The following is a 27,838-nucleotide window of genomic DNA, read 5'->3' on the forward strand; positions in this document are numbered from 1 at the left end:
GCTGCCACACGCTGGCCACACGCACCGGACCCCGGGGTGTCCCCCCGGGCGGGACGCCCTACGGCTCCCCCCCTCCTCCTCCTCGGTGTCGGCGGACCCCCGCCCCGGAGGCCGGGCGGCCGCAGCAGCGGGGCGGCCGGCGGCGACCCGGCAGGCCCCGGCGGGGCGTCAGCCGCGACCCCGGGGCCTGCCCCGCCGCCGCCCCCCGGCACCTATAGGGCCCATACCCCACCCCCAGCCCCGGGCGGCGGAAGTGTGTGTAGGGGGCAGTATAGGAATTTCCTGTGACGTCCCGGCCCGGACTCCATTAGGCTGCAGCTGGGCTGAGAGGAGACAAACCCAGCGGGCAGCCAGCGGAGCGGGCCGAGCGCCTGGGGCTGCCGGGCGGGGGCTCAGGGCAGCGGCGGCCGCCATCGCCAGAGGGAGCCCCGAGCGGGCGGCGGCGCTGCCTCCGGGACCCCCGGGGGGCACAGGGCCCCGCTCCGCCTTCCCCTCACCCCCGCCGCCCCCCCCCCCCGCCTCCCCCTCCTCGCCCCCCCGGCTTCCCACCACGGCCGCTCTCGGCGAGGAAACTCTGGCCTCCGCTTCCTCCTCCTCCGACTCGGACACCGGCGGAGCCTCCCCGCCCCCGCGGAAGAAAGCCCGGGCCTCCCCGGCGGCGGCGGTGGAGGGAGCAGGAGAGCCCGGGGCTTCCGCGGGCAGAGCAGGCCTCACCTCGTCCCAGTCCCCCTCGCTCCCCGTCGGGCTCGCCCCCGCCGCCGCCCCGCTCAGAGGCAGCAGCAGCAGCAGCGGCGGCGTCGGCAGCGCCATGCAGGCCAACGGGGCAGGAGGGGGCCAGCAGCAGCAGCAGCAGCCGCCGCAGGGGCCAGCGGGCCCGGAGCTGGGCTGCCTGGGCGCCCAGAACGGCGAGGCCTCGGCGGGCACGGCCGCCGGCGACCAGCTGGCCCACGCCAACGGGCTGCTGCCCTCGGCCAACAGCGGCGGCGGCAGCCCCGGCGGCCTCAGCGTCAACAACGGGGTGCCCGCCGCCGGGGGCCCCGGCCCGGCCGCCGCGGAGCTGGGGGGCAGCGGCGGCGGCGGCAGCGCCCTGAAGAAGAAGAAGCGGCTCTCGCAGTCCGACGAGGACGTGATCCGGCTGATCGGGCAGCACCTCCACGGCCTGGGCCTCAAGTAAGTGGCCGCGGCCGCGGAGGCGGGGAAGGCCGCGGAGGGCGAGGGGGAGCGCAGCCGGGGCGGGGGGGGGGGGGAGTCCTTCCCCCTGACCGAAGGGCCTGCGTGGGGCCGGGGGAGGCCCCCCCCACACGCCCCGCCGTCCTCCCCTCCGTCCGCGGGGAGGGGGCGGCAGGGTCCGGCGTGGGGTCGCAGGAGGCCGGTGGTCCTCGCGGAGGATGGGCAGCCCGAAGGCGGGGGGGGGGGGAGCTGGGGCGGGGGGAGAGGAAGGGACCTCCGGAGGGGGGGGGGGGCTGGGTTGGTGGCAAAAACTGCCCTGTCGCAGCCTGGTAGTCCCCGACGAGAAGAGACCAGTGCCTGGGTGCGAGGCAGAGCAGTGGGGCAGGCCCGCTCGCAAAAAAAAAAAAAAAAAAAAAAAAAATGGAGGCGGAGATGTGTTTTCCAAGCCTGTACCGGTCAGCTTGGTGTCTGCGGAGGGACAGGCCGGGAGTTTCCTCTGCCAGGGATGGCAATATGGAAGTCGAGTTGCACACCGATAAGGGTAGATCAATACAAATGTGTTAGTGGGGGAGAAGTTATCTGGTAAACATAATGGAGCCCGCAGCTGGGCGTGGGGGGGCGGCTTTTTGCAGATGAGCTCTAAGATTTGTCTTGTCAGCTTGGAGGAAGCAAGCACAAACTAAACTGCCACTTAAAATAGGCTGTTTGGTTTCACTCTGACAACCTTCGTCCGTGTAAATGGTGAAGGCCTCTGCAGATTTGTGCTGGATGCACGTTTTTGATAATAATGTTATCTGTAGACTAGAAATGAGTATGTTTGCTCTTTCTTAAAATAAGAATAGGGAAAATAATTTCCCAGTGGGGTAGGGGAAGTCTAAGAATTTAACCACAACACTCCCTTTGTGAGTAAAGCTAAAGCCAACACGTCACAATTTTTGAAGGAGGCTAGAGAAGTCCTGTAAAGTCTTCAGGTAGCTACCACAAAAGAAGTCTTCAAAACACTGTGGAATGGGTCAATTACAAAGAACTTGGCAGATAAAATAAATTGCCTCTGACACAAGAGGCAGGTTTACAGCAGCAGACAACTCGTGACTGTTCATAGACGACACTACAGTAAATAAGCTATTTTTAGTGTAAAAGGGGGAGGGCTACAGGTTCATGAGTTTGTTTATTTTATTTTAAGGAGTCAGTCTTTTAACGTGTGATGAAGAAGAAAAAGTTAGGCCTGTTGCAGATGTACTAGCTCTCTGTGTTCTTTTATGGGGGGGGGGGAGGAGGAGGAGGAGGCAGGGGATAGTAGCCAGTAGCTAACAGCTTTCTAGTCTGTATCTTCCTTCATGAAGTTTATCTTCTGTGCAGGGATGGCTGTTTGTGGTGGCTGGTAAGTCACATAATTCATGGTACTTCAGCGAAGCTTTTGAGCTCATTGACAGCTTGCTTTAGGTATAGGTAGCTGTTTACATATCTCGGGCAACTGAGATGGTCTTTTTGGACAAGCATCTGAATCTGGTCATAGTATTCTTACTTCATTAAAGTTACTTTTAAATATCGTTAACTGTTATCATAGCAGGCGGTATATTTGTGAGGGTAAAACTGGTCGGGTTTTTTTACACTGTATCTCTCCTGCAGCCAGACTGTTGATCTTCTCATGCAAGAGTCAGGATGTCGTTTAGAACATCCTTCTGCTACCAAATTCCGCAATCATGTCATGGAAGGAGAATGGGATAAGGTAACGTAGGGCTTATAGGACTGTATTAACCACTGTTTAAATTTATAGTATCTGTGAGAGAATTCAAAATCCACCCTCCTTATATACTTTTTTGTTTGTGTTTTTTTTGTTTTGTTGTTTTTTTTTTTTTCTTCTTATGCCAATTTCTGCAGGCTGAGAACGACCTGAATGAACTTAAGGCCTTAGTGCATTCTCCGCATGCAATTGTGGTAAGAGGCACACTTGAACTCTTTCAGAGCTGTATAGTTGGACTAATTGTAGTGGTGTAATCTTTCACTATGGAGTTGGTTGTCCATAGTTCTTGTTTTCTTTTTTGTTTACTTTAAGCAGCTTGCATGCTATCTCAAACATCACACTAATCTGAACTTTTTTTATTCTTTTTTAGAATGTGAGATAGGAAGCCCTAAAGTATTGAGGCTAATATTTGGTGTACTGAATGTTTAAACTTTGCTAAACATACTTAACTGACAAAATATAAATCCTGTAACAGTCCTAAAATAGGTCAGTTTATGTAGAAACTGCCTATGTTGAATACTAATTTCAAACTTGAAATACTTCTCACAATCTCTGTGTTTATGGGAGTTAGGTTTTCTTGAGGGAAGAGAAGTTTAGAAATAAAATGCAGTAATAACGTGGAGTTGGCATTGTAATAACACATTACAGGAATATAGAGGCTGCTATAGACCATGAACAATACTGTTGCTTTTCCAGATGGCTTCTAAAGAGCAAATGCATTTGTATTGCTGTTCGGGATTTTTAGAGCTTTTTCTCTTTGGCTGGCTTTTTTTTAAAGGTGAACCTAGAAATGAAGGGTTGGTAGATCCTGTGACTTCGCAATTATGATACGTGTTGTTATGATTTCAGGTACTTTGAGGAAAGTGTTTCTTGGTTTGATTTTTCTATCTCGAGATGAAAATCATTACTTAGCTCTTCAAACAGCGTGTTCTGTTGTGTTTAAACGTTTATTTTAACGAAATGAAGTTAGAACAGCTACTGTCACTTAGCAAGAAAACAGTAGCAAGGCTTTTTGAAGTGTCTGTCTGTGACTGTAAACAATGAAGAATCAGCTGATGGCTGCTTAGCTCCACTTCTAGCTGATTCATTTGTTGTCAAGACAATTTCCTGTCTGGTGGGGGAGGGAGAGAAAGAGAACAGGAAGTGAAGTAGGAAAAACAGATGTTTAGCAAAACATCAGAGGGTACTTGAGAGAAGTTTACATTCTGTTCTATTAATTTGGTCAAAGCTTAGCACCTCTTGGTTAGACTAGTAGTTCACTTTCTCTTTTCTCAAAGACTTGATATACGTAAGATTCACTGTTCAAATAGTTTAGAATATTGTACGCGGCTTTCAGTAGTTTGTGGAGACTGAAAGTATGAAACCACTGTATGTGAATATAAACAGTCATTTGAAGCAGATTTTCTCATGTTTCTAACTTGTGAAGTTATCAAGTTTCTCTGTAGTATTAAAGTGTTTTACATGTCTGGGAGTCAAGAGGTTTAACTGTGTATTAGCATTGTACTTTTTAGAGAACTTGAGGGAAAAGGGGGACATTTTCCTTCTGTTGTTTTGGAAGGCTCTGAAAGCATGCTGCTCTTTAATGTTGATGTCTAACTGCCTGAATAAAAACTTGGTGCAATAAAATTCCTTGATTTAGACTGCACTTTACCTGAACCAAATATTAACTATTTTCTTTTTAAAGTTGTTCTCCTTTTAAATAAATTTCATGTAATTTAAAACGGGTAACAGTATTAAATGTCTTACATGTGTGTTAGTAAGACAATACTGATTTGCAAGGATAAGTTGAGCTTGTGCGTGTTCCATTGCATGCACACCGTCTCCACCTCCCTCCCTGCCTGGCTTTTTTGTACATGGTTAAGATCATGGGTGGGTATTAGCATAGTCAGCACCTGGAAAACTAGTGAAAGATCATTACAGGTAAGGAGGGATGCTTTATGCTCTGTAGGTAATCCCAGATGCAACAAAGTCAGAGCTAATGAAGATTATAAATGTTTTGATCAGGGAAAGTCCAAACAAAATGCTGCTGCAGGTAACTCTTTAAAAACAGAAAATTAGATTTTGGGTTTCCTGACTCCTGATTTGTGACTCATACTGTATGACTAGATGTTTCAAAAATGTGTGCATACAAGAAGAATGGGTACCTAAAAGTTTAGATGACACAGGGTATTTAACAAAGTAGGGTGTGTGTGTGCTTGGTGGTTTGTTTTTGGCTTGGTGTTTTTTTTTTTTTTTCTCCTTATAGTTAATATGACCTGGACAAAATAACCAGGATGCATAGCTGCTTTTGAAATGTGTGGTCAGTGAAGGGGATACGTATGTATTTTGAAAATTCTACTCCTGTTTTAATTTCCTTATTTCTGCAAAGTGCTGTAAGTTCTACAGATGAAAACACTAAACATGAAATGGCTGATCTCAATTTGTAAACCTTTGATGCTGTGTGTTGGTATGTTGGGGGGGGTGGACAGTCTGCTATTTCTATTTGTGTCAACACAACTGAGTGCTATATACTGTGTGATTAGTCATGTTTACTTTTCTAGCATATAAGATACAGCTGTCTTGAGACAATCTGTAGAACTTTATAGTTGATTCAAGCATGTTATTTTCCCTTGACTAACACTTAGAAAATATCAGTTTCAAGCCAGCCTGAGGTTTTGCTTACTTTAGAGCTACTCAAGCATATTATGGCACCTATCTTGGGTAACTAATTGAACCTAGGAAGAAATCTGGAGACTATTCCTCTATAGTCATCTAGAATATAGTTTCAAATTGTCCTCTTTACTTTTTATTTTCATTTACTTAAATGGGACTTCCCCCCAGTTCTGGAGGTATATGGCCCGCAGCAGGCAATACAACAAAAGAAAGGGATTTCTATCTTGTCATTTGAGCAAAGAGCTCCACCTGCCTGTATGGTGTCCCTCCTGCTACCAGCATTAAGGGCAGTTCCCTCTTGGAATGAATTACTCTTTAAGTGACAGGATTTGGTATGGTTGAAGTCTTATTAAATTCTATAGGCCAGAATATTTTCTGCCCTTTACGTATCAAATCTTACATTTAAGTTTTGGATGGTTTTTAAGTGCTTTTATCAGTGTTTTACAAGACTATCAAAGTAATAAAGACTACAGAGTAATGAAAATTGGGATCCTAGTTCTGCAGGCTATAAACAGATAGCTGCTGTGTTGAGTTCATCTTGAAACATCAGCTGATAATTTCAGCATGTCTTTTAGTTACCTTCTTCATCTTGGAGAAGAGTTGTTTCAGCAGTGTTTACTTACTTTTTTGAACTCTTAGTACAGTAATAAAACTGTTGTGGATCTTGTTAAGATATGCAGCTCAAAAATAACACAATAAATCTAATCTTAAAATTAGGTTATGCATTTTACTCTTTAAACTTCTGAAGATTTGCTACTGAAACCAGTGATCAAAATGGCCCAATTTCTTGACTGTGGTAGGATGCTTGTCCTTTTATTTTCACAGTTGCATTGCTGAGGCTTTCACCCTTGGTTACCCTAGTGCTGGTGAATCATGGTGCATGCAAAACTTCCTAGAATTTAAGATGCTGCAAGGGGCTTTCGTACTAACAATTAGGACGATGAAGGAGTAAAGTACTAAACATTCATGTTAGTAATCGAAGGCTGTCGTTTGAAGAAGGCGAAGTGCTAATATTACATTAAAACAAATACCCCCCCCCCCCCCGTAAATCTATTAACTCTTAGTTTTGCCCCAGGGTGATCAGATGTTCAACTTCCACTTAAATAATAGCTTCTAGAAACAACAAAGTAGTGTGCTTTATCCTCATTCTCTCTATAGAGTTGAAAGACAGGATGAGGTGGTGATAACTGAACAAAACCAGCCAGACTGCAGTGCTGAAACTGTTGTATTGGACTCTTCCGTGGGTTCTACAGGGTGAAGAATCTTTGCTATAAGCTAAGCAATGGTGGTGTCTGGATTTAAACTGTGCAACAGTGAAGGGTGTAATGATGTTGAATTTCCATTGCAAACACTGAGATGACAGCAACAAATCCCAGGCAATTCTGTACGTTGTACATGGTATAATTTGGTTTATGATAATTTTCATTTCCCTTCTTTGGAAGGCAGATGAAGAATATGGAGAATAAGTAAGCTGTTCTTGTGGGTGCATTGCGTCAGATTAGTTTTATGCTTCTTCTGTTCTATTTAAATAGTGGGGTTTGTCCTTTTACTTTACAGTTGCCAATATTACAAACAGCTCGCTTTCCTTGTAGAAGAGGTCGTTTGGGCTCTAGAAGAGAAGATGTACTCTAAATGGTGTTGTCTACCATAACAAGGTGGTACTGGAAGTAATTAGCAGTACTATTAGTAGGGCATATAAGTAGTTGAGAGAAAATGAAGACAAAATTCAGTTGTTCAGTGAAATCTATTTGTCAGCAAAGTCAATAGTTGCACAAAAATAAGTAGTAGGAGGCTGTGAGCGTCCTGATATAAAAAAAAGACTTGAAATATGATGTCAGTGGAGTGTGACTTTTGCCTTAAGGAGGCTGTATTCATGCCATTGTTTATGTATGCTGTAGGGCAAGTTTTGGAGCAGTTATCAAAATAGCTTGGAAAATCAATTTAATTTCCCTATCAAGACTTTACTCTAGTGCCTGCCTTTTGCTAAAGATAAGTTACAATTTAAAACTGCTTATCTTTGATTCTAATTCTCTGTTATGTTAACAGTAGACTCCTGCATGAAGTGTACAGTACCGTGTTGTTCTGGCGGCTTTTATATTCCTAATATGCCAAAGTCACACATGGCACTGACTTTTTTGTTTGTTTGTTTTTGAAATTATACTTTCTCACCCAAAACTGAAGTTATACCTCTTTGGATAACTTGGCAACAGCATTCTGCATGCTGAACAGTAGTGCTCCTGTAATGTTTCCATGGAATTTTTGGGACTGGCATTACAAAAATTGGGTTTTTTAGGGTTTTCTGCTCTTTTTACTTTTCCCCTTAAAGAAATGAAATTAACATGCCAAGTCCTAAAAGTAGGGAGGGAGAAAGATTTAATTAGATACAGTTACGGCTAGCACATTTAAGGGAAAGATGATACAAATTTAATAAATATTATATAGAATCATAGAATCATTTCGGTTGGAAAAGACCTTCAAGATCGAGTCCAACCATTAACCATGCCCCCTAAACCATGTCCTGGAGTACCCTGTCCACTTGCTTTTTGAATATCTCCGGGGATGGTGACTCAACCACTTCCCTGGGCAGCCCATTCCAATGTTTGACAACCCTCTCAGTAAAAAAATTTTTCCTAATATCTAACCTAAATCTCCCTTGCCTCAACTTGAGGCCATTTCCTCTTGTCCTATCTCCTGCCATCTGACAGAAGAGACCAGCACCCACCTCACTACAACCCCCTTCAGGTAGTTGTAGAGAGCGGTAAGGTCTCCCCTCAGCCTCCTCTTTTCTAGACTGAACAACCCCAGATCCCTCAGCCGCTCCTCATAAGACTTGTGCTTCAGGCCCCTCACCAACTTGGTTGCCCTTCTCTGGACATGCTCAAGCAGCTCAATGTCTTTCCTGTAGTGAGGGGCCCAAAACTGAACACAGGACTCGAGGTGCGGCCTCACCAGTGCCGAGTACAGGGGAACAACCACCTCCCTGCTCCTGCTGGCCACACTATTTCTGATACAGGCTAGGATGCCGTTGGCCTTCTTGGCCACCTGGGCACACTGCTGGCTCATATCCAGCTGGCTGTCAACCAGCACCCCCAGGTCTTTCTCTGCTGGGCAGCTTTCCAGCCACTCTTCCCCAAGCCTGTAGCGCTGCATGGGGTTGCCGTGATCGAAGTGCAGGACCCAGCACTTATATTCAGTGAATGGAGAAGGAAGAGTTGGAGGGATTATAGTTTTTATTACAAGCTGGAAATAGCAGGCTATTTTTTATCTGGTGGTGATTGTCAGTGGGAGGTGACCAAAAGGAGTGAAATATGGTATGTGACTTACTACCTGAGCATCTTCATGGGTTCTTGTGAGCATGTGTGTAGTTGGGAGAGGAAGCTCTTATCCCTCCTGCTGCTAGTATATAAGCAAACAGCATGAGGTCTGCTGACCTACTGCACAGAACCAACCACTGAGGTTGTAAATAATTGGGATATCTTTCTTTTGGTTTTCTACATGTCAGAACACCAAAAAATGTTGTCTCACCTGTAAAAACTGTACAGTGATGCTCTAACAATTCCAAGTTCAAATGAACTAGAGAGCTGGATAGGGAATGTAATATGGTTTTGCCTGTCACGTATGTGACAATAGAGTACTACAGACATGTTTGAACATAAATCATCTTTACCATGTAATGTTTTATGCTTCACAAAGCTGTGTGGTAAGTGAATAGCACTGTATGTGGAAACTTTATTCTTTTTGAAGAACTGAACATCTCTGGAAGCTAAAACTGCTTTATGTTTTAACTTTAGATTTTATATATAGTAAGCCTTAAACTTTCATGTAAACTTTACTAGGACAGGAGCATCTTAAATTTCCCAATTATCCCTCTACTTAAGGAGGCTAGCAGTGTGTTTGAAACTAAGTAAACATTGACCAAATATGAGCATGAAAATAGTGAGGTGCCTGAGGTCTGACAAAGCAAAGGAAATCGGTGATTGAATTGGTGGGGTCTTCATTAGAAAAGCAAATGTAATTTGCTGCACATAATCTTCATTCTGTTTCTCACTGATACGTCTGAGAATGTACATTTTCCTCTTTAACGTGGTGAGTCTTGTGGACCAGAAATGTCTTTTCTCTCTGATAACTGCTAGCACTAGCAGTAAAGATGTGCAAACACAGAATAGTTGGTTTCATCCAGAAACAATCAAACTGTGTTTCTACAAAATTGGTATTAGAAATTTCTAGGACTTAAGGTTTTTGAATATAGTAAATGAATGCCTGATTTTCTTTTCTTATCCACAGACATTTGTTGTTAGATGAGTAGGCTTGATTATTTTTTTAAAAGACAACCAAAAACTGTAGAAGATGGAAGGAATGCTATGAAATAGCAGTGATTAATTCTGAGAAGTGAAATGATTCCTAAATATAGGAAACTATATTTTTTTCTGTAATCCTGAAAAATGATACAACACCCAAGGAAAACAACTTAACATGGAACTACAAAACAAAACCTCAGGCAGTGTCAATTTGTTATTGCTCTATGTTATGCAGCTGTGTGATCCATGTCAGCTCCTATGTAAGCAGTATGAAAACTTGTTGAGTTGGCCTGTTGTGTTCTGTGCTGTCATGCAGTCTTAAATATGTGATTAGCTGCTTTTGGGTGGTTTTCTTGATAGAATGTAAGATTGGGAAGCCTATCTAATTCAGGGTTTGAAGAATGGTGACTGAAAAGGGAGACAGTATGAAAATGAGACAAGTTGAAGGGGGTATCTGAGAAATGAGGTAGGAAGATACTTGGAGCCCCATAAGGCAGGAATGAAATTCATGGATAACTTAATTGCTACAATGTTGTTGAAAACCCAGCGAAAAGAGTAATTGAGTAATGAAACATTACATGTAGCTGTATTTCTGAAGGGCATAGTAGAATGGTTTCTACTGTTCTGTTTAGGCTCAAACGTTTTCTGAAACTTCAGTCAACCTTTTTCCCCTGACTGCTGCTTTCTGTCATGTCAGAGGATGAAGTTTTTGCTGCTGCAGCAGAAGTACCTGGAATACCTGGAGGATGGCAAGGTCCTGGAGGCACTTCAAGTTCTACGCTGTGAACTGACACCTCTGAAATATAATACAGAACGCATTCATGTCCTCAGTGGGTAAGTGTTTGGACTCTGAGAGCTCTTTCAGTGGAATTTTCTAAGGGATTCTATAGCTTTTGGTAGCTGACATTGTAAAAACTCAAACTGTATTGAAGGTAGTATCCTGTTAATTAATAAGCTGTAGTGACATATGCTAAAATGGTGAGTAAAGACTATTCAGCAGACAGTGTTCTGTTTCAGATGCTTGAAAAGAACCTGATTATGATTTACTTTTATAGTACTAGAACCCAAATTAATACATGCATATGTATGGTCATCTGATTGTGAGAATTATTAGTCTGTTATGTTATAATTGAATAAGTAGGTGAATATAGTCTGGTTTGTTCATAGATGAAAACAAGACATTTCTACCTTCCCTGAAATCTGTTTGTGTTTTGTTTTCTTTTTCTATTGCCAATTTGTAGATGTTTGTTCTGAAGAAGATGCATGTTTGTGTGGAATAGTTCCCTGCCTTTTTTCCTGTCAGTCTCAAGCTTAAGTCACCTGTTTCCAGTTCTTTAAGAACGTTATGATATATATTGTGCTTAAAAGTGAAAAGAATGATTCCAGAAAGACTTGGTCTTTTGGTGTGTGTGCACTTTTTTTAAACAGGTATCTGATGTGTAGCCATGCAGAAGACTTGCGTGCAAAAGCAGAGTGGGAAGGGAAAGGAACAGCTTCCAGATCTAAACTTTTGGACAAACTCCAGAGTAAGATGTTCTAGTGTTTAGAATTTATTCCCACCTCTGTAAATCCAGCACATCTTATGACATATCCCAGGGATTTGGTTTTAACTGCATTTGCCGGTGGTTGTTTTTTTATTTCTTGGTTAATGGGGATGCCTTTAGGTGCCTTTACCCTTTGGTCTTCTGTGTCTAACCTTTTGCTGTCTCTGATAAACTATTTGTAATAGGAGCTCTTATTTCGTAGCTCTGCTGCATACAGTAATAGTATAATTTGGTGATTAAATGTGCGGTTTGAGGAGGGGCAGGGGTGGTGGTGTTGTAAATGCCAGCTATACTGAGAGGTTGAAACTAAGTGTGGCCTATAACCACTAGTGATACTAGTACTGGTTGATAGTGGTCTCAGACTTTGCTCTGAATTACAGTTTCTCCTCTCTCTTTCTTGTGGCTGGTGTAATACTATATATCAGAGTTGTAAAATCCATGGTATTCTTTATTTTGATAGTGTTAATAGAGAATTCCTTAAATGAACACAGCTGATACTGTTTTATAATTTTACAGATTTGTTAAATACTGGGTTTTGAGTTAGCTTGTGTAAATGGTGCTTGTTGGCCAGGACAATATGTACTATAACTACAAATACCTTGCATACAACTCTGCTTTCCAGAAGTTCATGCTTCTAATTCCAGATGTATAGCTGTAAATTTGACAAGCTGTGTGCACTCTTTTCCTTTAGCTTTTAAGCTTTATTTATGAAGGTCTCTTCCAGAAACACTCAAATCAAAATGCTCTTACTTGCAACTTGGTTTTGATACTTTTTTTTTTTATTTTTTCTTAATAACTGTTTTAAAGCATACCTACCCCCATCAGTGATGCTTCCTCCAAGGCGTTTACAGAACCTGCTACGTCAGGCTGTGGAACTACAACGGGACCGGTGCCTATATCATAATACGAAACTAGATAGTAATCTAGATTCTGTCTCGCTGCTAATAGATCATGTTTGTAGTAGGTAAGAAACCCTTGCGACTTTTAATATGGGCAAAAATATCTTTTCTTTGTCTTTTAAAATAATCTAACTGTACCTACTGTTAAAAGGGACATGAAAACTATTCTGAGTTGGTTTAACAGGAGTTGACTGGGATAACTCAGTTCTTATTAAATGAGTAGTGGGGGGGAGTTGAGAAGGTATGTATAAGAGACTTTGGTAGCTGGATATGGGGTAATGGTGTCAGACTGAAGCTTTAAAATTTTAATCAGATGGGTATGAATAGAATATATTACTGTGCTAATCCTTAGCCACTTGTTTCCTGTGATTTTGGACAGCCAGTCTGTTTATTCATCAACACGGGATTGCTGTGTTTTTTCACTGGCGAATCACTAGTATGTTATTTATCCAGACTCTGCCTTCAAGCTTACTGGAATGCAGAAAGCCTACTGAAGCAGACTTCATGAAGTCAGCTTTCAACTTCAACTTCTAATAGTGGACAGTGAGGTGCTTTTAGACACAAAGGTTAAACCAGAGTAGAAGTGTGCAATAGACATTTCTGTTTTACATAATATAAGAATGATATAAAGAACTATTTTCTCAGATTTGTAAGGTAGCAGGAATTTAATGTCTCTTATACCTACATATATTAGGTCTTAAGACTGTCTGGATAACTGTCTTTTAACAAAACCAGTGCTGCTTCTGAATCTTCAGAATGCCATATTTTAGTAGACGTGAAGCAGGAAGATGTTTGTTTTTAACAAATGACTGACTTGAGTGGTTTTTCCTCATCCAGCAAAACTCAGCTAAGGACCTAAAAACTCAGTGTAGCTTTTATGGAGAACTGCTGTGCATGGGGTAATAAGGGAATGAGGGCTAGGACACCTAGAAAATAAGGGCTGTATATGATAGCCTTATATGTTTGTTCATGTAGCAGGCTAACACTTGGGCTTACAGGGGAATTCTTTTCATGTTAATGTTAGCTCATCTGAGGAAGTTAATTAAATACTGATAAACTTGCTTATAGAAACTTTCTGAACTCAGCTGTTTTGACTTGTGTTCTTGGGTTACTTGGAATCTGTTTTTAAAGATGCAGATTTCCATAGTACTTTACTGTAGCCATTTAAGGTTTTAAAATTAATATCTTCAGCACTTCATGTATTCAAGTAACTTTTTTAGACTATTGTCTAGCTTGTAATTTTGCTACATCACATTAATTCAGCAGTTTTGTACGTGTGTCTGGTAATTTGGCTGTTTCCCATTTGGAGTTTTGGAAATTATCAGATACTGGAATTGTGGCTTCCCTACTTCAGAATTGAGTCTTAAAATCAGACTAACAGAAAGAGATTTAACTTTAGTCTTTGCACAAGTCCATAAATAACATTGGATGTTCTGTAGGGGGTTTGATGTGATTAATCAAACCCCAAAGAGCATTCAAGCCAACTGTAAAGAGCATGGTTTACTGAAGTTGGCCTAGGTAGAGCTGGATATAAAAGATACTATATGCAACAAATCTGAACTTCAGTTTCACCCATCTGAATCTATTTGCTGACATAAAAGTTTGGCCATAGTTTGGGTTTGTTGGTTTTTTTTTTTTTCACCTAATGTGGTACTTCCTAAGCTTGAATATTTGGTATGTATACATACATAAATACTCATGACTACTTTAATAAAAAAAAAAAAAGGCAAAAAACCCCCACTTCAAAATAAAGGCTTCCATTCTGTCCTCAACTCAACCTATTGTACCTACCTATTGCAGGGGTCTGAGATCAGTATGTCGTGCGCTGTACATGCTGCCATGCTTGGGCATAATGAGGTGAGTTAAAGACAGTGGAAGCCAAATATTGATTAAACTGACAGAAGTAACAGTAGTCTATAGTTTAGACAAGTTCTGTACTACTTAAATGATAGAACACTGACAACTTTCCCTTTTTTAGTTGGAACTAATCTGTTTTGGACTTCTGGCAATATTTTGATCAAGCATGTTTGAATTGCACTAATAGGTAAAATGTTTAACTAAAACTTACCTCCCACTCTTATGACGTGATTAAGAGGGAGAAACTGCTGGGAATGAAGGTGAGGTATTTCATCTTATTGTGCCAGACATTTTGATAATAGAGAATTGATGCTTTTGGGGGTGGTCATTCTTGGTTTTTAGTGCCTTCAGCCTAGTTGGATGTTTTGTTTGGGTTCCCCCTGGAATTCTTTTGTCTTGCTTTCATGTAAATAAACTTTAGTCTGAGTTTACAAACAAACAGTGAAGCCCAAATGAGAGGTGAATGCTGCTGCTTTCTAGGTACTAGCTTAACATGGATTTCTGAAAAAGAACCATTGCAGAAGTTGAGGAATAAATCTTCCATTGTATCTACAGGGAATAAAAAAGTAGCTGTTTGTTTTATTTAGAATTTTGAACTTCTGTAAATACAACAACAGATAACTTTATTAGATACTTTATTTCAGCATGTGAACAGCATGATTCAAGTGTGTTGTGCTGAAGAGAACAATTTGTAATGAAACACTTCAAAAAAAGAAGAAAACCCTTTGAGCTACAATAATATCTAATTAGCAAAACCAGAAACAGACAACTGGTTTTGGTTTCTTGTTTTGAGACTGCTGCTATTTCCTTCTGCAGAAGGTTATTTAATGTATGCTTTGCTATCTGTGAAGTTGAATTTGCTGGATTGTTTCATTAGTTAAGTGAAGAGAACTTTTTGTGAGAGTGCTCTGATCTGACTGGATTGTGAATAGTGTAATTCAATATTGGCATGTGTCTGCAGCAGCTATATCAACTGTGCCTGTTACCCTTTTTAGGAACCTAAAGGCCTTACTATGAAAACTTTATACTCCAGAATTATACTGCTTGCTTTTCATTTCTACAAAACCTTGGCTGCTTTTCTTAAGCTTTAAAATACAAGAGCTATTGTTCTATAGAGTATTTTTTAAACTGAAATATGCTGAAAAGGCTTTCCTGGGACACACTGAGCCCCTTGTACTTTGTATGAGTTATGGATAAAGACTCTCACCTTCTAGAGCAAATTGCTGCTCTGAGGAAAAACATTAACCTATTACAATATGGCTAAATAATAACAAAATGCTCTTCCTGTAGGTACACATATCTGTGTAAGGGCTTGCCTACATTCCTCTAGACTCCAAAGAAAACAAGGTCTTCTTTCATGGGTGGGGCTTTTTACCTTGGGCTCAGTGTTGTTCCAGTGGCAACTATACAGCTCCTGGTCAGCTTAAGGTAGGAGCAGAACAGACTTGTGTTTCTCTAAGTAAGTAGACATACCCAAGGAAGCCAACTACAGATATTGATGTATGTACATTTTGTTTATCCTCCTCTACCATAAGACAGGAAACGAGGGGCTGTGTGGTTGTTTAGTGCTGCTCAATAGCCTTTAAGCATGGACTAGGAAGCATCTTATAGCAAAAGAAAATGGACAGGGGGGGTATAGACACTGTGTTAAGCAGAACTTTTTCTAGCTTCTGGTAAGTAGTAGTTTTTCAGGTATCTGTCAGCCTGGCTGCCACCAAACTGTGTTTTTAAACACAAATGTAAAGGAAGTAAGGTGGGGGTTTTTTAGGCCAGTTTATCTCCAGTTATAACTACAGCTGTACATTCATGGAGACTGTCATTGTTACATTAGTACTGTTGTATCCCATTAGAGTTGTGCTGGGCAACATAAAAACTCGACATAAGACTAAACCACTTAGGATCCCTGCAGTTCAAGAAAAAATGTCCGTGGTTAGAGACTACCCTTTAGTGCATCTGAACAATGAACTTGTAGTTACTCTGGTATTGCTTATAAAAGCAGCCATCTGCTGTAAAAGCCTACATTTACTTTATATTAGCTCTCAAATTCTTACACAGTATGCAAGCTGTAAATAAAATAAAACTTGTCTCCAGTTCTTACCTAACTTAATATTATGACTGTTAGCTTTTCCTCAGTGTGTAACTAGAGTATTAAATATTAGCTATAGAGGAATGTTTAACTCTTCTTCAGTAGTTTATCATACAATATTTTGTTTGCTAAACACTTAACATTTTACAAAATAATGCAGATTTTGTGAGGGAGAACAGTTCAAGTTGAAAGCTCATAATGATATGTTAGTTACGCTTAGATATTGTACGTGGTATTCTGCAAAGAAAGTGAAAAATGGCACAAAATGAAGGCAAAGAAACATCTAACTTATTGCAAGATCACATTCAAGAAAACAAAATAAGACTTCTTTTACTCAGCTTTTATGTAAGAATCACTTCTAAAGTCTTGGTAAGATATAGCTTAGTGAGTTAGATACTTAGAAAAACCTAACATGTAAATAAAAGATTGCACGTAGGGTTCAAAGAGGTTTGGACTCCAGTATTTTCTATACATCATAGAAGTGTATAGTAATAAGCTGTTACACTCCTAATGAGGTCAGTTTTATTCCAAGTTATATGAAAGCATAACAAATTATGTGGAAAGAGTGGCATAAGAATAGTTCTGTGTTCTTATGATTAGTTATAATCACTTGGTGGTGTGAGCTTTTTACCAGATAAGGCACTTCATTCTGTACTTATTTGAAGCAGCTGTTAATAGAGGAATTTTCTAAGTTGTCTGGTCTTGCATTTAAATAAGTTTGGTTCAGTTTTTACTAGCTTGATTTAAAAAAAAAAAAAATCTTACCACTTTCTTATTAATCTGCGAATACATCCCTTTCTTTTCCCAGGAAACAGTTCCCATGCTATACACAGCAGATACTAACGGAGCACTGTAATGAAGTGTGGTTCTGTAAATTCTCCAATGACGGCACTAAACTAGCAACAGGATCTAAGGACACAACTGTTATTATATGGCAGGTTGATCCAGTAAGTGTGCAATGTGTTGAAATGTGTATGACTTGTCTTTCCCTTCCCTCTCTGCTTTTTCTTGCTAGTATGGTTTGATTTTTGTAGGACAGGCTAACATGCACTGTAGCCTGCTGACTAGGGTATTTCTCTGGGATGTAAAAGACTGAAGATCACAGTCAGTGTAAGTTAGTGAAGGAGGACACTTGAAAACCTGATGCCCAAGCGTAAGGCTTGAACTGTTGGCTGCTTGGGGCAGGAACTTTTTGTGCCCCTAACCAGTACCATGGGGTAGAGCCTGCTGGTGCCCTCCAGAGGAGCTTCTCAGCTTGAAGGCCTTGAGAAGCATTGGGTGAGAGTGGAAGGAGCATGGCAGTGAGGAACCTTTCTTCTAAATCACTTAGAGTAATTCTGATCCATGTATGTGACTAACCCCTTTCTGTCACCTTGTTGCTACTAGTACACTTGGATTTAAATACTCTGTCCACTTCACCATTTAGTACTTTATTTCTGAGTAATAAAATGGTATGTGCTAAACTGAAGTTGTATCAGTATACAACTTCATGCTATTTGCTGTTGTAAGATTTGCCTTGGCTTGAGATGAAGATTTAAACACTTGTCAGAATCCACTGACACATGGAAGTATACCCATCCATTTTCTTACAGACTGCGGTTTTAGGTTTTGATACTGATGTATGGCACTGTTTCTCTTATATGAAATATCCTACAGCTACAAGATTTATCTCTCCTACCCATATCTATTCTTATGTTAATAAAAAGATTGAGCGGTGAATCTAAGACTGTTTTCATTGACTTGTAGAAGTGATATGAAAGTATGCCCGTATAGCTCATAACAACTGAAGACTGTGAATAAACTTGAAAATATGCACACAATATTTGAAGTTGTTAATGCTTGTAAAACACTATCAGAAATAAGATTCTTACAGTCTTTTAACCACACAGCTGCAAACTGGTATGCTAAGTGGAATATGAAAGGTTTTTGCAGTTCCATACTGGCTTTCAGTAGGATTTGAGAGCTGAACTTAATCCTTTTCTTCAACTACAGGTTAGGAAGCCATATAATTTGAGTCCTTTAGGCTGTTAAGAAGATGGGAGAACTTTAAAACCGTGTTCCATGTGCATAATTGCTGTATGGCCCTTGAACTAACAGCAAGTGCTATGGGTTTTTTCAGGCATAGAACTGTTCTGGTTTGTTTGTAACTGGAGCCAGTGTGCTGTGGGCCAAGAGATGCATAGCAGCACAAGATGACTTCTGTTGTTTAGTTAGAAAATTATCTGTATTTTGTTTTGTTTGGTGTGTTTGTTTTTTTTTTTAACAGAGTAATTCTGAGTAAATTAAGGATCAAATGTTTTTGCTGGTGATTTGTCACTTGATTGTAGAGGCACATCTTTCTTTTATATTGATGGGTTTTTAATACTCGACATCTTGATTAGCACATTTTATAGTGAATTGTTAGCTAATACCTGGTTAATCAAGCCAAATAAATGTTTTGTGAGTGTTTTAGGCTAACCCTTTTGGCCAAGGGTGGCTAAAGGAACAAAATCTCTAATAAATAGTTAGTGGGAAAGCAGCTTTGTAGAGTTTTATCTTCTGTATTTAAGTACTTAAAAAAAAAAAAAAAAAAAAATTGCAACCCTTTCAAGGAGGTGGATGCCTAAATAACATTAGGCCACATAACTGAAATGGTTCACTTTCATATTTGCCAGAGCATGCTTCTCACATTTCCTGCAGCAGTTGACAATGTCTTTTGAACCATAAGTTTAATCAGGTTTTCAAGGCTTTGGGTATTTAGAATTTTTCTAATCTGTATGTATAAACTATAGGGAAACATCCGTCCGACTGTCTGGGCAAGTGATGGGAGAACACTGTTTTAAATGAACTGTGTTTCTTCTTCCACACACACTTCATTTGTGTGAGAATCCTTCATTTCTCCCTTTCTTTTCTTCATCACCCCTCTTGAAGTGTAATGATGCTGCTTCTGTGTGTTTTCTTCAGTTCATACCATGAATTTCTTATTTCTTTTTTAAGACGCAGCTACATGTCTAAGCTGTCTTAACCCATGCTTCTGTTTTCAGTTTCATTTGTTCATTTCAGAGTTCTTATGTGGACTCAGAAGCATTAAATAATGTCTTGGGTGAACTAGGGGTGTGTGTGTGTGAAATGCATTATTTGGCTGTTACTAAGCATGGCAGAATCTCTAGTGCACAAAGGTTAAGCATGGTAGAGGTATCGCCTTGACTGGTATGCATCTTCTTTGGTAGAGCGGTCCTTCTTGTTCCTCACAGAAGCCTTCTTTTTTTCTGCACTTTCTAAAAACTGTTGACAGGTTTTTGGCTTTTCAGCCAAGGAGCTCAACTACTGCAGACTTAAGTTGATACCTGAATAGTTGTTTCTTCTACATAACAAAAATCTGGGAAGCTATATGTAAGGGATAGAAGTGCTGAGATTTCTTGTGGTGGTGGGTGGGAAGCAGATTGGCTAAATTTGGGGACATTTTCCTGAAATACCATTGACTGCTGTTTTAGAGCAAAACATGGTGTAGCAGTTTTGCTGTGTTTGGAGAGAAATGAGAGCAGCATGAGAGAGAGAAAAAGCCACAAAGTCCTGTCATTAGAAGAGGAATATCCTATATACCTTGCTCCTTATGAGTCTCAAAGGTGATGCAGGAGTGGCAGGCTACTTTAATCCTGATGTAAAAAGAAATCTATCAGTTGCAGGCAAGCTCAAGGATGCAAGATGATGTCAGACATAACTCTGTTTCCTTGCAGATCAGTTTAGCTACAGACACAGTAGTGTCTAATGCAGAGCAGGAATAATAATTAGAATGGAAAAGGGGCCTTGAGGGAGGTCCATTCATTTGCCCCTCTTTGTCTGTGCTTTGAAGGTTATTCTTGGCCCACTTGCTTTTGAGGAATTTAGTTGTTCTAGCCAGCAGAACCAACAAAGCTGCAGGCTGGCTGAGAGTCACCAAATCCCTCACAGCTGATCCCAGGAAACAGTCCTTTGTGTCTGTCTCTTCTTCTGTTGACCATGTTCTTTCTGTTTAGAATCAAGAGGTGCTCTGCTGATTAATACTAAAACAAAAGGAGAAGGGACAATTTGAGAAATCAAGCTAGGTTTTCAAATGAGCAGGGTGGAAAAAGGGGGAGGGAAGGGAGGGAGGAAAATCCACTTGCCCTTTTCCAAGAGGCTTCACAAAAATTGTCAACAGTTTAACAAGCTTGGTTCTACTTTCTGTATATGCATGTTGTTGTCAAGAGTCAGTGCTAATACTGTATTGAAGCATGTTTCTGTATTTAGGAAGCCAGTGTATGGTTGTTTCACAGTATCTAGCTGTACTATTTATTTTGATAAGCTGCTTGAAAGTCAAGTTCCTCTGACAAGGCAGCAGTAGAACAGTTGTAGCAGATACAAGATACTCTGCGTGAGCGAAGTATGCTTCATTCACTAAATCTGGCAGAAAAGATGCAACAGCTTGCTGTAAGCAACACTTCTGAAATAAGAACACCTCTCAAGGAAGCTTTTAAAAATATCTTTCTGTAAAACTTCTTTCTTGAGCAGCACACACAAGATGCACTCAAGTTTATAAAAACATTGGCACTTGGAGGTTTTCCTTTCTCAGCGTACATGAAGGTTTTGGTTCTCTGTTTAACCATAACAGGCTTCCAGCATGTCTTTACTTTTAAGAAAGTAACTTAATTCTGTAAAATATGGATAATGGTACTTTTATATTCTAGTAGACGTAGAAAGAATTGACGCTACAGAAAATCTTCTATACTAAAGCAAGTGTAATGTAATGTACAACTCCGTATGCAACAGTATTTTGTGAGTTCCACATTCAGAACCACGGAAGGTTATAACAAAAATACCTACAAGTGTTCTTGTTTTGCACATTGAAACTTAGAAGCTTTCATTTTATGGTCCTACTCTATAAAGTAGCAACTGCTTTTCCAGTAAGAACCTATTCGTACATCTTGTAAAAGGCAGGTGCCAAGTTGCATAAAGCAAACTTGCCATGCTGTACTTGGACACACTGTATATGTGAAATCTAGTAGGAGTTCATTTGCATTGTCTCAACAGAACCTCTCTTGTTTCAGGATACTCACCAGCTAAAACTACTTAAGACGTTAGAAGGTCATGCGTATGGTGTCTCTTATATTGCTTGGAGTCCAGATGACAACTATCTTGTTGCCTGTGGCCCAGATGATTGTTCTGAGCTTTGGCTCTGGAATGTACAAGTAAGTGGTGACTAAAGAGTAAAAAATAAAACTTTGTGGTCAGCATACTGCTTTTGTTTCAATATCTAAAAACGTTAGCGTGAAAGAAGTCATTTCGACAAACTTGCTGTGCAAAGGTGTGAAGGTGTGAGCGTAAAGAAGATGCTGATCTCCTCCCCGCCCCCCCCCCCCCCCCACAATTTGAAAAAATGACTATGGCAGCCCACAAATTCTGTACTCAGTTTGTACAGAACTGAAATTAGAGTTCTAACTGTGTGGGACTGTGTAGCAATTCTAGTGTATCTGGTTACTGATCATTTCTGAGAAGGGATGGTGTAAATCCATAGGATCTTAGAGAGCTACTGAAGAGAAGAACAGTAAATTAATCAAGAGAAACAGGACAGAATTATCATCTAAAGGGAGCAATCACTCATTGAAGGTTTCAACAAGTAGCAAAAGATACAAGCTATTTTTACTTTGTGTAACCCTCCCAGTGATATTAGCGGAAGATCCACAGAGGCTTAAGTTTATGATTTCAGAACTTCATCTTTCAGTCAGACACTAGAGCATTTTTCCATTTCCTCTGTGAACTTGAAAATCCTTTTCTGCTGTTGATTTTTATGGGCACCTGAGTTGATATAAAAGCTTCCCCTGCCTCAGTTGTGGGCTGTATAGTCTTTCTTGGGCTGCCTGGGACTCTGAACTAATTTAGTTTCCTAAAACAAAAACGTATTCCAAGGGAGAAAAGAAGGAACTTTTCTTCTGTTTAATTGACTAAATTGGCTCAGTGAAGAGCACTAGAGCTGGCACAACAGGACGGAGAGAAGCCCTTACTGTTTTGACAGTGGTAAGCCACTCATTGGCACTCTGTCTTGTGAAACAGTAGCATTATAAGCTGGGGATGAAGGCTGAATTTTGGCATGGAGAGCTCCAGCTCAGGGAGGAAAAAGTTCTAAATGCTCTGATACTCCCAAATTTTGCTGAAATGTATTTATCATCTTTGTTTTCTTGTAGTCTCCTCCTGGCTTTCCATGTTTGGCTTTTTTCATTTCATGTTGCTTCTCTCTCTTACATGTTCTTCCAACTTCTTTACTCATAATCTTCCAATTGTCTGATGCACCAACTAGTCCATCCCTCTTGATTTGAGGGACAAAAGAAATTGTCCCAAATCAAGTCCGGGATCACTGTAGATGCTGAAATAGTTCTGCCTTTTTATTGTACTATTCATAGGTTTGGTTGCTTTTTAATAAATATGTTGAAATATATGTACTTCCAAACACTATGTCAGATAAAATTATTGATGCCTTTTTGGGAAAGGGTTCTGGTATAAGGCCTTGCTGCCTTTGTGTATTTTCCAGACTGGGGAGCTGAGGACAAAGATGAGCCAATCTCATGAAGACAGTTTAACAAGCGTGGCCTGGAATCCTGATGGGAAGCGTTTTGTAACAGGAGGTCAGCGTGGACAGTTCTATCAGTGTGTAAGTTGTCTGGATCTATCCCATTGAAAACAAAGCAAGAAGTGGAAGTTTTGTCATGGTCAAATCTGAGTTTCGTGTTTTTTCATGTGTACGTACACTAAAACTTCCGATCCTTTGTAATTCAAAGAAGCAATACGTTAACGCTAGTATTTCAGCAACACTTCTGTATGTAGCAGTTAGAAGGGTTCAAGCATCTTTTGTCTGCCTAAAGGAGGATCTGTGGGCTGGGAATTTTTTTTCTTAGCTGCTCTAGAAAATACACTAATAAACAGCAGTGGCTTTGTCCACAAATATTGTGTATTCCATAGAGTTTTGACTGTGTCTTTCATAGTTTTTGCATGCTGTCTTTGCTTAGTGAAAACAGAAATTTGAAACCCTCATTACTTGACTGGTGTTGATTTTGGGTGGTGGTCCACAGTCTCACCCTACTCTTGATTATTTGTCATCTGAATTGGTGCCCAGAGTAATAGTGCAGTATGCAAGCCTCACTCACTGAAAAGGTGAGCTCTGTGATGTGATGTAGATTGCACGTCACGCGTGAGAAAATAAGCGATGAAAGGGATTCTCAGCTCTCCAGGACAGATATCTACAAAAGCCCTCAGTTAAGACAATCAAGTCCTAGTTCATTAAGTCTCTCTTTTACAGGGTAAGATTGCTTTCTGTAGCAATTGTCTGAATAGAAGGTGAAAAAGATACTTGTGTCACACTCCTCAGAAGTCTGAGACTAACAGTTCAATTTTTTTTTTTCTCCTTATCAGGATTTAGATGGTAATCTCCTTGACTCCTGGGAAGGGGTGAGAGTACAATGCCTTTGGTGCTTGAGTGATGGGAAAACTGTTCTAGCATCGGACACACACCAGCGAATTCGGGGTTATAACTTTGAGGATCTTACAGACAGGAACATGTAACTACCTCTTCCTTTGGTTTTTAATTCCTGGTTCTTAGTGTCAGAAGAAGATTGAGGAAGGGTTTGTGGGGCAGGATAGGAAACAAGTTATTAAAATGCTCTTAGTATTAAAAGGAGAATAACATGGGACAAGAACTAGTGAGTTCCAGTTGCAACAAAAAGCATTAGCTTAAGTATTAGAAATAACTTCCGAAGCATTGGAGTAGGTTTCTGGTGGATGTTTTGACATTTCTGTCATCAAGAGTTGCCATCTTCTCAATTCCTGGCATATTTTAGTAGGTCCTGCCTTGAAGTTAGGAGCTGGATTTGAGGTCTGAAGTCCCTTTTGGTCTTGGCATTTGTCATAAGTACAAGCAAACTATTGCAGACCTGGCTTGTATTGACATACGGAGACATACCTAACTTCCAATTAATAACTGTCTCTCCCCAATAATATTGCAGAGACAGTACATGCTTTTTGTCTTGGTGTTGCATCATTGTTTGGTTAAGCGTACTCTTAACACTGATGTGTCTTACCATTTCAGAGTACAAGAAGATCACCCTATTATGTCGTTTACTATTTCAAAAAACGGCCGTTTAGCTTTGTTAAATGTAGCAACTCAGGTGAGTTGGTGATGATAAATGGAAATGAAAATGCAAATAAATCTGCTTGCAACTGCTACCTGTTTTTAAATATTTTGATGCAAATTGGAATGTTTGATAGTAACCAGTTGTATTTCATGTAATAAGAAGGCCGTAATATTCATAAATATAGCATGGCCTTCTCTGACAAGAAGGCAATCTTATTCTTGAGACCGATTTTTTTGACTGATTTATATTCAAGAGTTTCATACTTTGAAACATGTACTATTAAATGTTAATATCTGGCTATTGCATTGAGAAGCCAGGTACAGCAAGAATTGTGGCAGGCTGACATGTCTGGGGGTGTGAGAATTAGGTTTTATTTATTCTACTTTTGGAACCTTGGGTAAGAATAGGAGCTTTCAGAATGGAAGGGACCACAAACTGGAAATTTAATCTAGAAATTTGGTGTATCTTTACTGTCTTAATCTAGTAACAGTACTGAAGTTGGCTGAGGTATTGTACTTTCACCATGTTTAATTTTTTTTTGGTGTTTCAAAAGAATGCAATGAATTATGTTTAATGATAAAATAACATTCTTTATACTTCTTATTCCCAGGGAGTTCACTTATGGGACTTACAAGACAGAGTTTTAGTGAGAAAGTATCAAGGTGTTACACAAGGATTTTACACAATTCATTCGTGTTTTGGAGGTCATAATGAAGATTTCATTGCAAGTGGCAGTGAAGGTAACATCATTCCCCATTGTGCAGAAAACTGGAACACTGTATCCTTCCTATACCTTACTTTTATAATGTTGTTAGCAATTGTCATCTATAAAAGCAAGCAACTGGTTCATTAAATAAGTTTGAGGAGCACTGAGATTGTGGCATACTTCAAGAAATAATTGTGTGCCAGCGGAAAGGATCTTTTGAGAGGATGGTAGTAGTAGAAAGCATTAATGACTCTCTTGTGTTGCTCCTCTGAAGCAAAAGCATCTGCATAGTTTTAGTTAGAAGTGGGTGGGGTGTTCTTAAGGCTTTTTCTTTTTGTGGTATGATACTTAGGCTTATGTTTTGAATCAAAAATAATTCTGGGGAGTAAGGGCTTCATTTGCCTGTTGAGGATATAGGTGTGGTGAGTTTATTTTAATTTCAGTAGAGTCATCATCTTAATTAGGACGGAGTAGTCTCAAATTAAGCAGTTGTTGATATACCCTGGTAGGGTTTCTTGGTGATCAAAGGCTTTGTGGTATGTTTTTATTCAACTGTCTGTGGCAAGAATAGAAATTAGTTAATGGTTTATATCTTGAATTCGTTCAGTTTTGTCACTGATGTAATGCTGTCACCTCCTGTGGAAGTCACTTAAGATTCAAGCCTATGCAGGGCTAAGAATTACACTTGGTACGTGTAAGCAATCACTGTTAGTACTATGTAACTCACAGCTGTTAGGAAATAAGGTTGGCCAGGACACTTATTACTATCCTTTTCTGGAAACTACCAAATATGTCTAAAATAAAAACCAAATTTCACCCTCTGACCAGACCCAGTGGAATATGACTGAAGGACAGCACCTCCAGTCCTCCAATCCAGTGTGAACCTCTTTTCATGGTTGAACAAGGTCCTTGGTTTGAGACCCAAGTACCTGAAAGTTCAGTATTTGTATTGAGCCATGCTGATGTGCATGTGTAGGTGTACATACTACAGTGCACCAGTCCTTTTTTTTTCCCCTGTTTTTATTTATTCTTTATCTTCATTGCCTAAAAATTACTGAGCAGTGGTTGAAACTGATGGCACTCTATTTAATAGATTTGGCCTGTCTGAAGCTGTTGCCTCTCTGTGCTGGATTGTTGCAAATGTGGTTACTGAGAAAGTCTATGTATTTTAAAAAACAAGCAAAACAAATAACATCACATTGTCAAAGCCTTTTTTAAAAAAGTAATAGATTATGTTGTCACAACCTCTTAAAGTATGTCGTCAGCTAGATAGGCTTTTTTCAAACACTTGCATCAGTAAGAAGAAAATGGAGGTCTCTTTCTGAGAGGGAAATTGACTGCTGCTTTTATCTAGCTAACTTGTTTTTTCCAAAACAAAATACAGGCATTCTGACAAGCACCAAAATACTGGTTTGTGTTTAGGCTTTGATTCTCCCAGACAGCAGAGGCTTGTGTGTCCAGTGTTTAAGCAGAGAGTGAATTGTGTTGTTTGATGAATAGCGTGGATATGTAGTCTCTTGAAATCGTAAGTGGAATGTAAACACAACCAGAACATTTGCATCAATACAAGTATATATAAAGGTGGTACACTCAAATGAGCTGATTCAACAGAAGACAATTCAGTTATCACATGGTTCCATGATGCTATTCTAGCAGGTAGGTCAGAGAGCGAGTTTGTTTTGTGAGGGGCTGGGAAGAGGAATAGAGGAAGATTGGTTTGTTTGCTAAGCCTTCAGAATGACATCTACACTAAAACCTTTCAAATAGATTAAAATACTTTCATTTGATACGTTAGACCTAAATACTAGGCTTTTGTGTAACACTAGTAATAAATACTTGTTCAGTTTGTATAGCTCTGTTTCCAGGAATGTCTTTGGAATATTCCAGAGGACAATCCACAGACTTGTTAAAGGCTGCTAGTCTACAGTTGGCAGGGGCGGGGTGGGGGGAAACAAACACCTTTAGTAATTTATTCTTAAATATGGTTGGTTATAAAGCAGTAACACTTCTCTAAAAATTGCAGTGGAGTATCTGACCAGTTCACTGTTCTATTTCTAGCATGTTGCTAGAAGTATTAAAAGCTTCCTATCACAAAGTAAGATCTGTAGCGTTGTTTATTGCATCTACTTTAATATGTACAAATTCATATCTTTAAATACCACACAAGAATGAATTGTTGCCAAAGACAGTAATAGCTCACAATTTGAGACATTAAGCTTCGTTGCCCTCTCCCATTTGCTCTGTCTGCACTTTCACTGGAATGTTTTACATCTTTAGTATCAAGATGTATTTCATAAACTGTAGAGCTGTGATCTTATCTAGTACTCATCAACAGGTGGTAGTTGTAAATATTCTGCCTTAGTACTCATGACTTTATAATGCATATACTAATCTGTAAATACAATTGTTGGAGGGGAAAAAAAAATCTGCAAGACTTCCTTTTGAATAAGATTACAACTCTATATCTTTAATTTAAGACCAGCTTGGTTTTTCTCTTTAGCCATGTATTGGCTTATTTGCATTGTAGTCAAACGTTTTTAGACTTGCAAGTGTTAAAAGGGAATGTTTCTCTTAGTGCAAGAGCTTTACCCATGTTCTTTTGATCACTTTTAGAAGAAAAACGTTGTTAGTGCTATTGCACATTCAACAGACATGGGTTTTAGACATGGGTTTGACAACATTAATGGGTTTTTTAGTTGCTGAGAGCTTGTGTGAAAGTGCTATTTGATATGACGAATTGGTCTGTGCAGAGCACTGTTTCT

General features: G+C 40.2%; 1 protein-coding gene across 2 annotated transcripts in view; it reads left to right on the forward strand.

Moving 5' to 3' along the window:
• The first annotated feature begins 290 nt into the window (after positions 1-290).
• The window catches only part of WDR26 (WD repeat domain 26), a 34,060-nt gene continuing 6,512 nt past the window's right edge, over positions 291-27,838 (forward strand). Inside the window, exons 1-13 of one of the 2 annotated variants that reach the window (XM_052806559.1) lie at positions 291-1,170; positions 2,800-2,899; positions 3,052-3,108; positions 10,562-10,698; positions 11,293-11,390; positions 12,216-12,372; positions 14,108-14,164; positions 17,059-17,197; positions 21,296-21,436; positions 22,774-22,893; positions 23,652-23,797; positions 24,325-24,403; positions 24,981-25,110. In XM_052806559.1, the coding sequence (XP_052662519.1) occupies positions 809-1,170; positions 2,800-2,899; positions 3,052-3,108; positions 10,562-10,698; positions 11,293-11,390; positions 12,216-12,372; positions 14,108-14,164; positions 17,059-17,197; positions 21,296-21,436; positions 22,774-22,893; positions 23,652-23,797; positions 24,325-24,403; positions 24,981-25,110 (1,723 nt within the window). In that variant the 5' untranslated portion in view covers positions 291-808. The remainder of the gene's footprint in view (positions 1,171-2,799; positions 2,900-3,051; positions 3,109-10,561; positions 10,699-11,292; positions 11,391-12,215; positions 12,373-14,107; positions 14,165-17,058; positions 17,198-21,295; positions 21,437-22,773; positions 22,894-23,651; positions 23,798-24,324; positions 24,404-24,980; positions 25,111-27,838) is intronic. The other variant, XM_052806560.1, reaches the window with a different exon arrangement.

Source organism: Harpia harpyja, chromosome 13 (genome assembly GCF_026419915.1).
Source record: "Harpia harpyja isolate bHarHar1 chromosome 13, bHarHar1 primary haplotype, whole genome shotgun sequence".
In the NCBI taxonomy this organism is placed as follows: Eukaryota; Metazoa; Chordata; class Aves; order Accipitriformes; family Accipitridae; genus Harpia; species Harpia harpyja.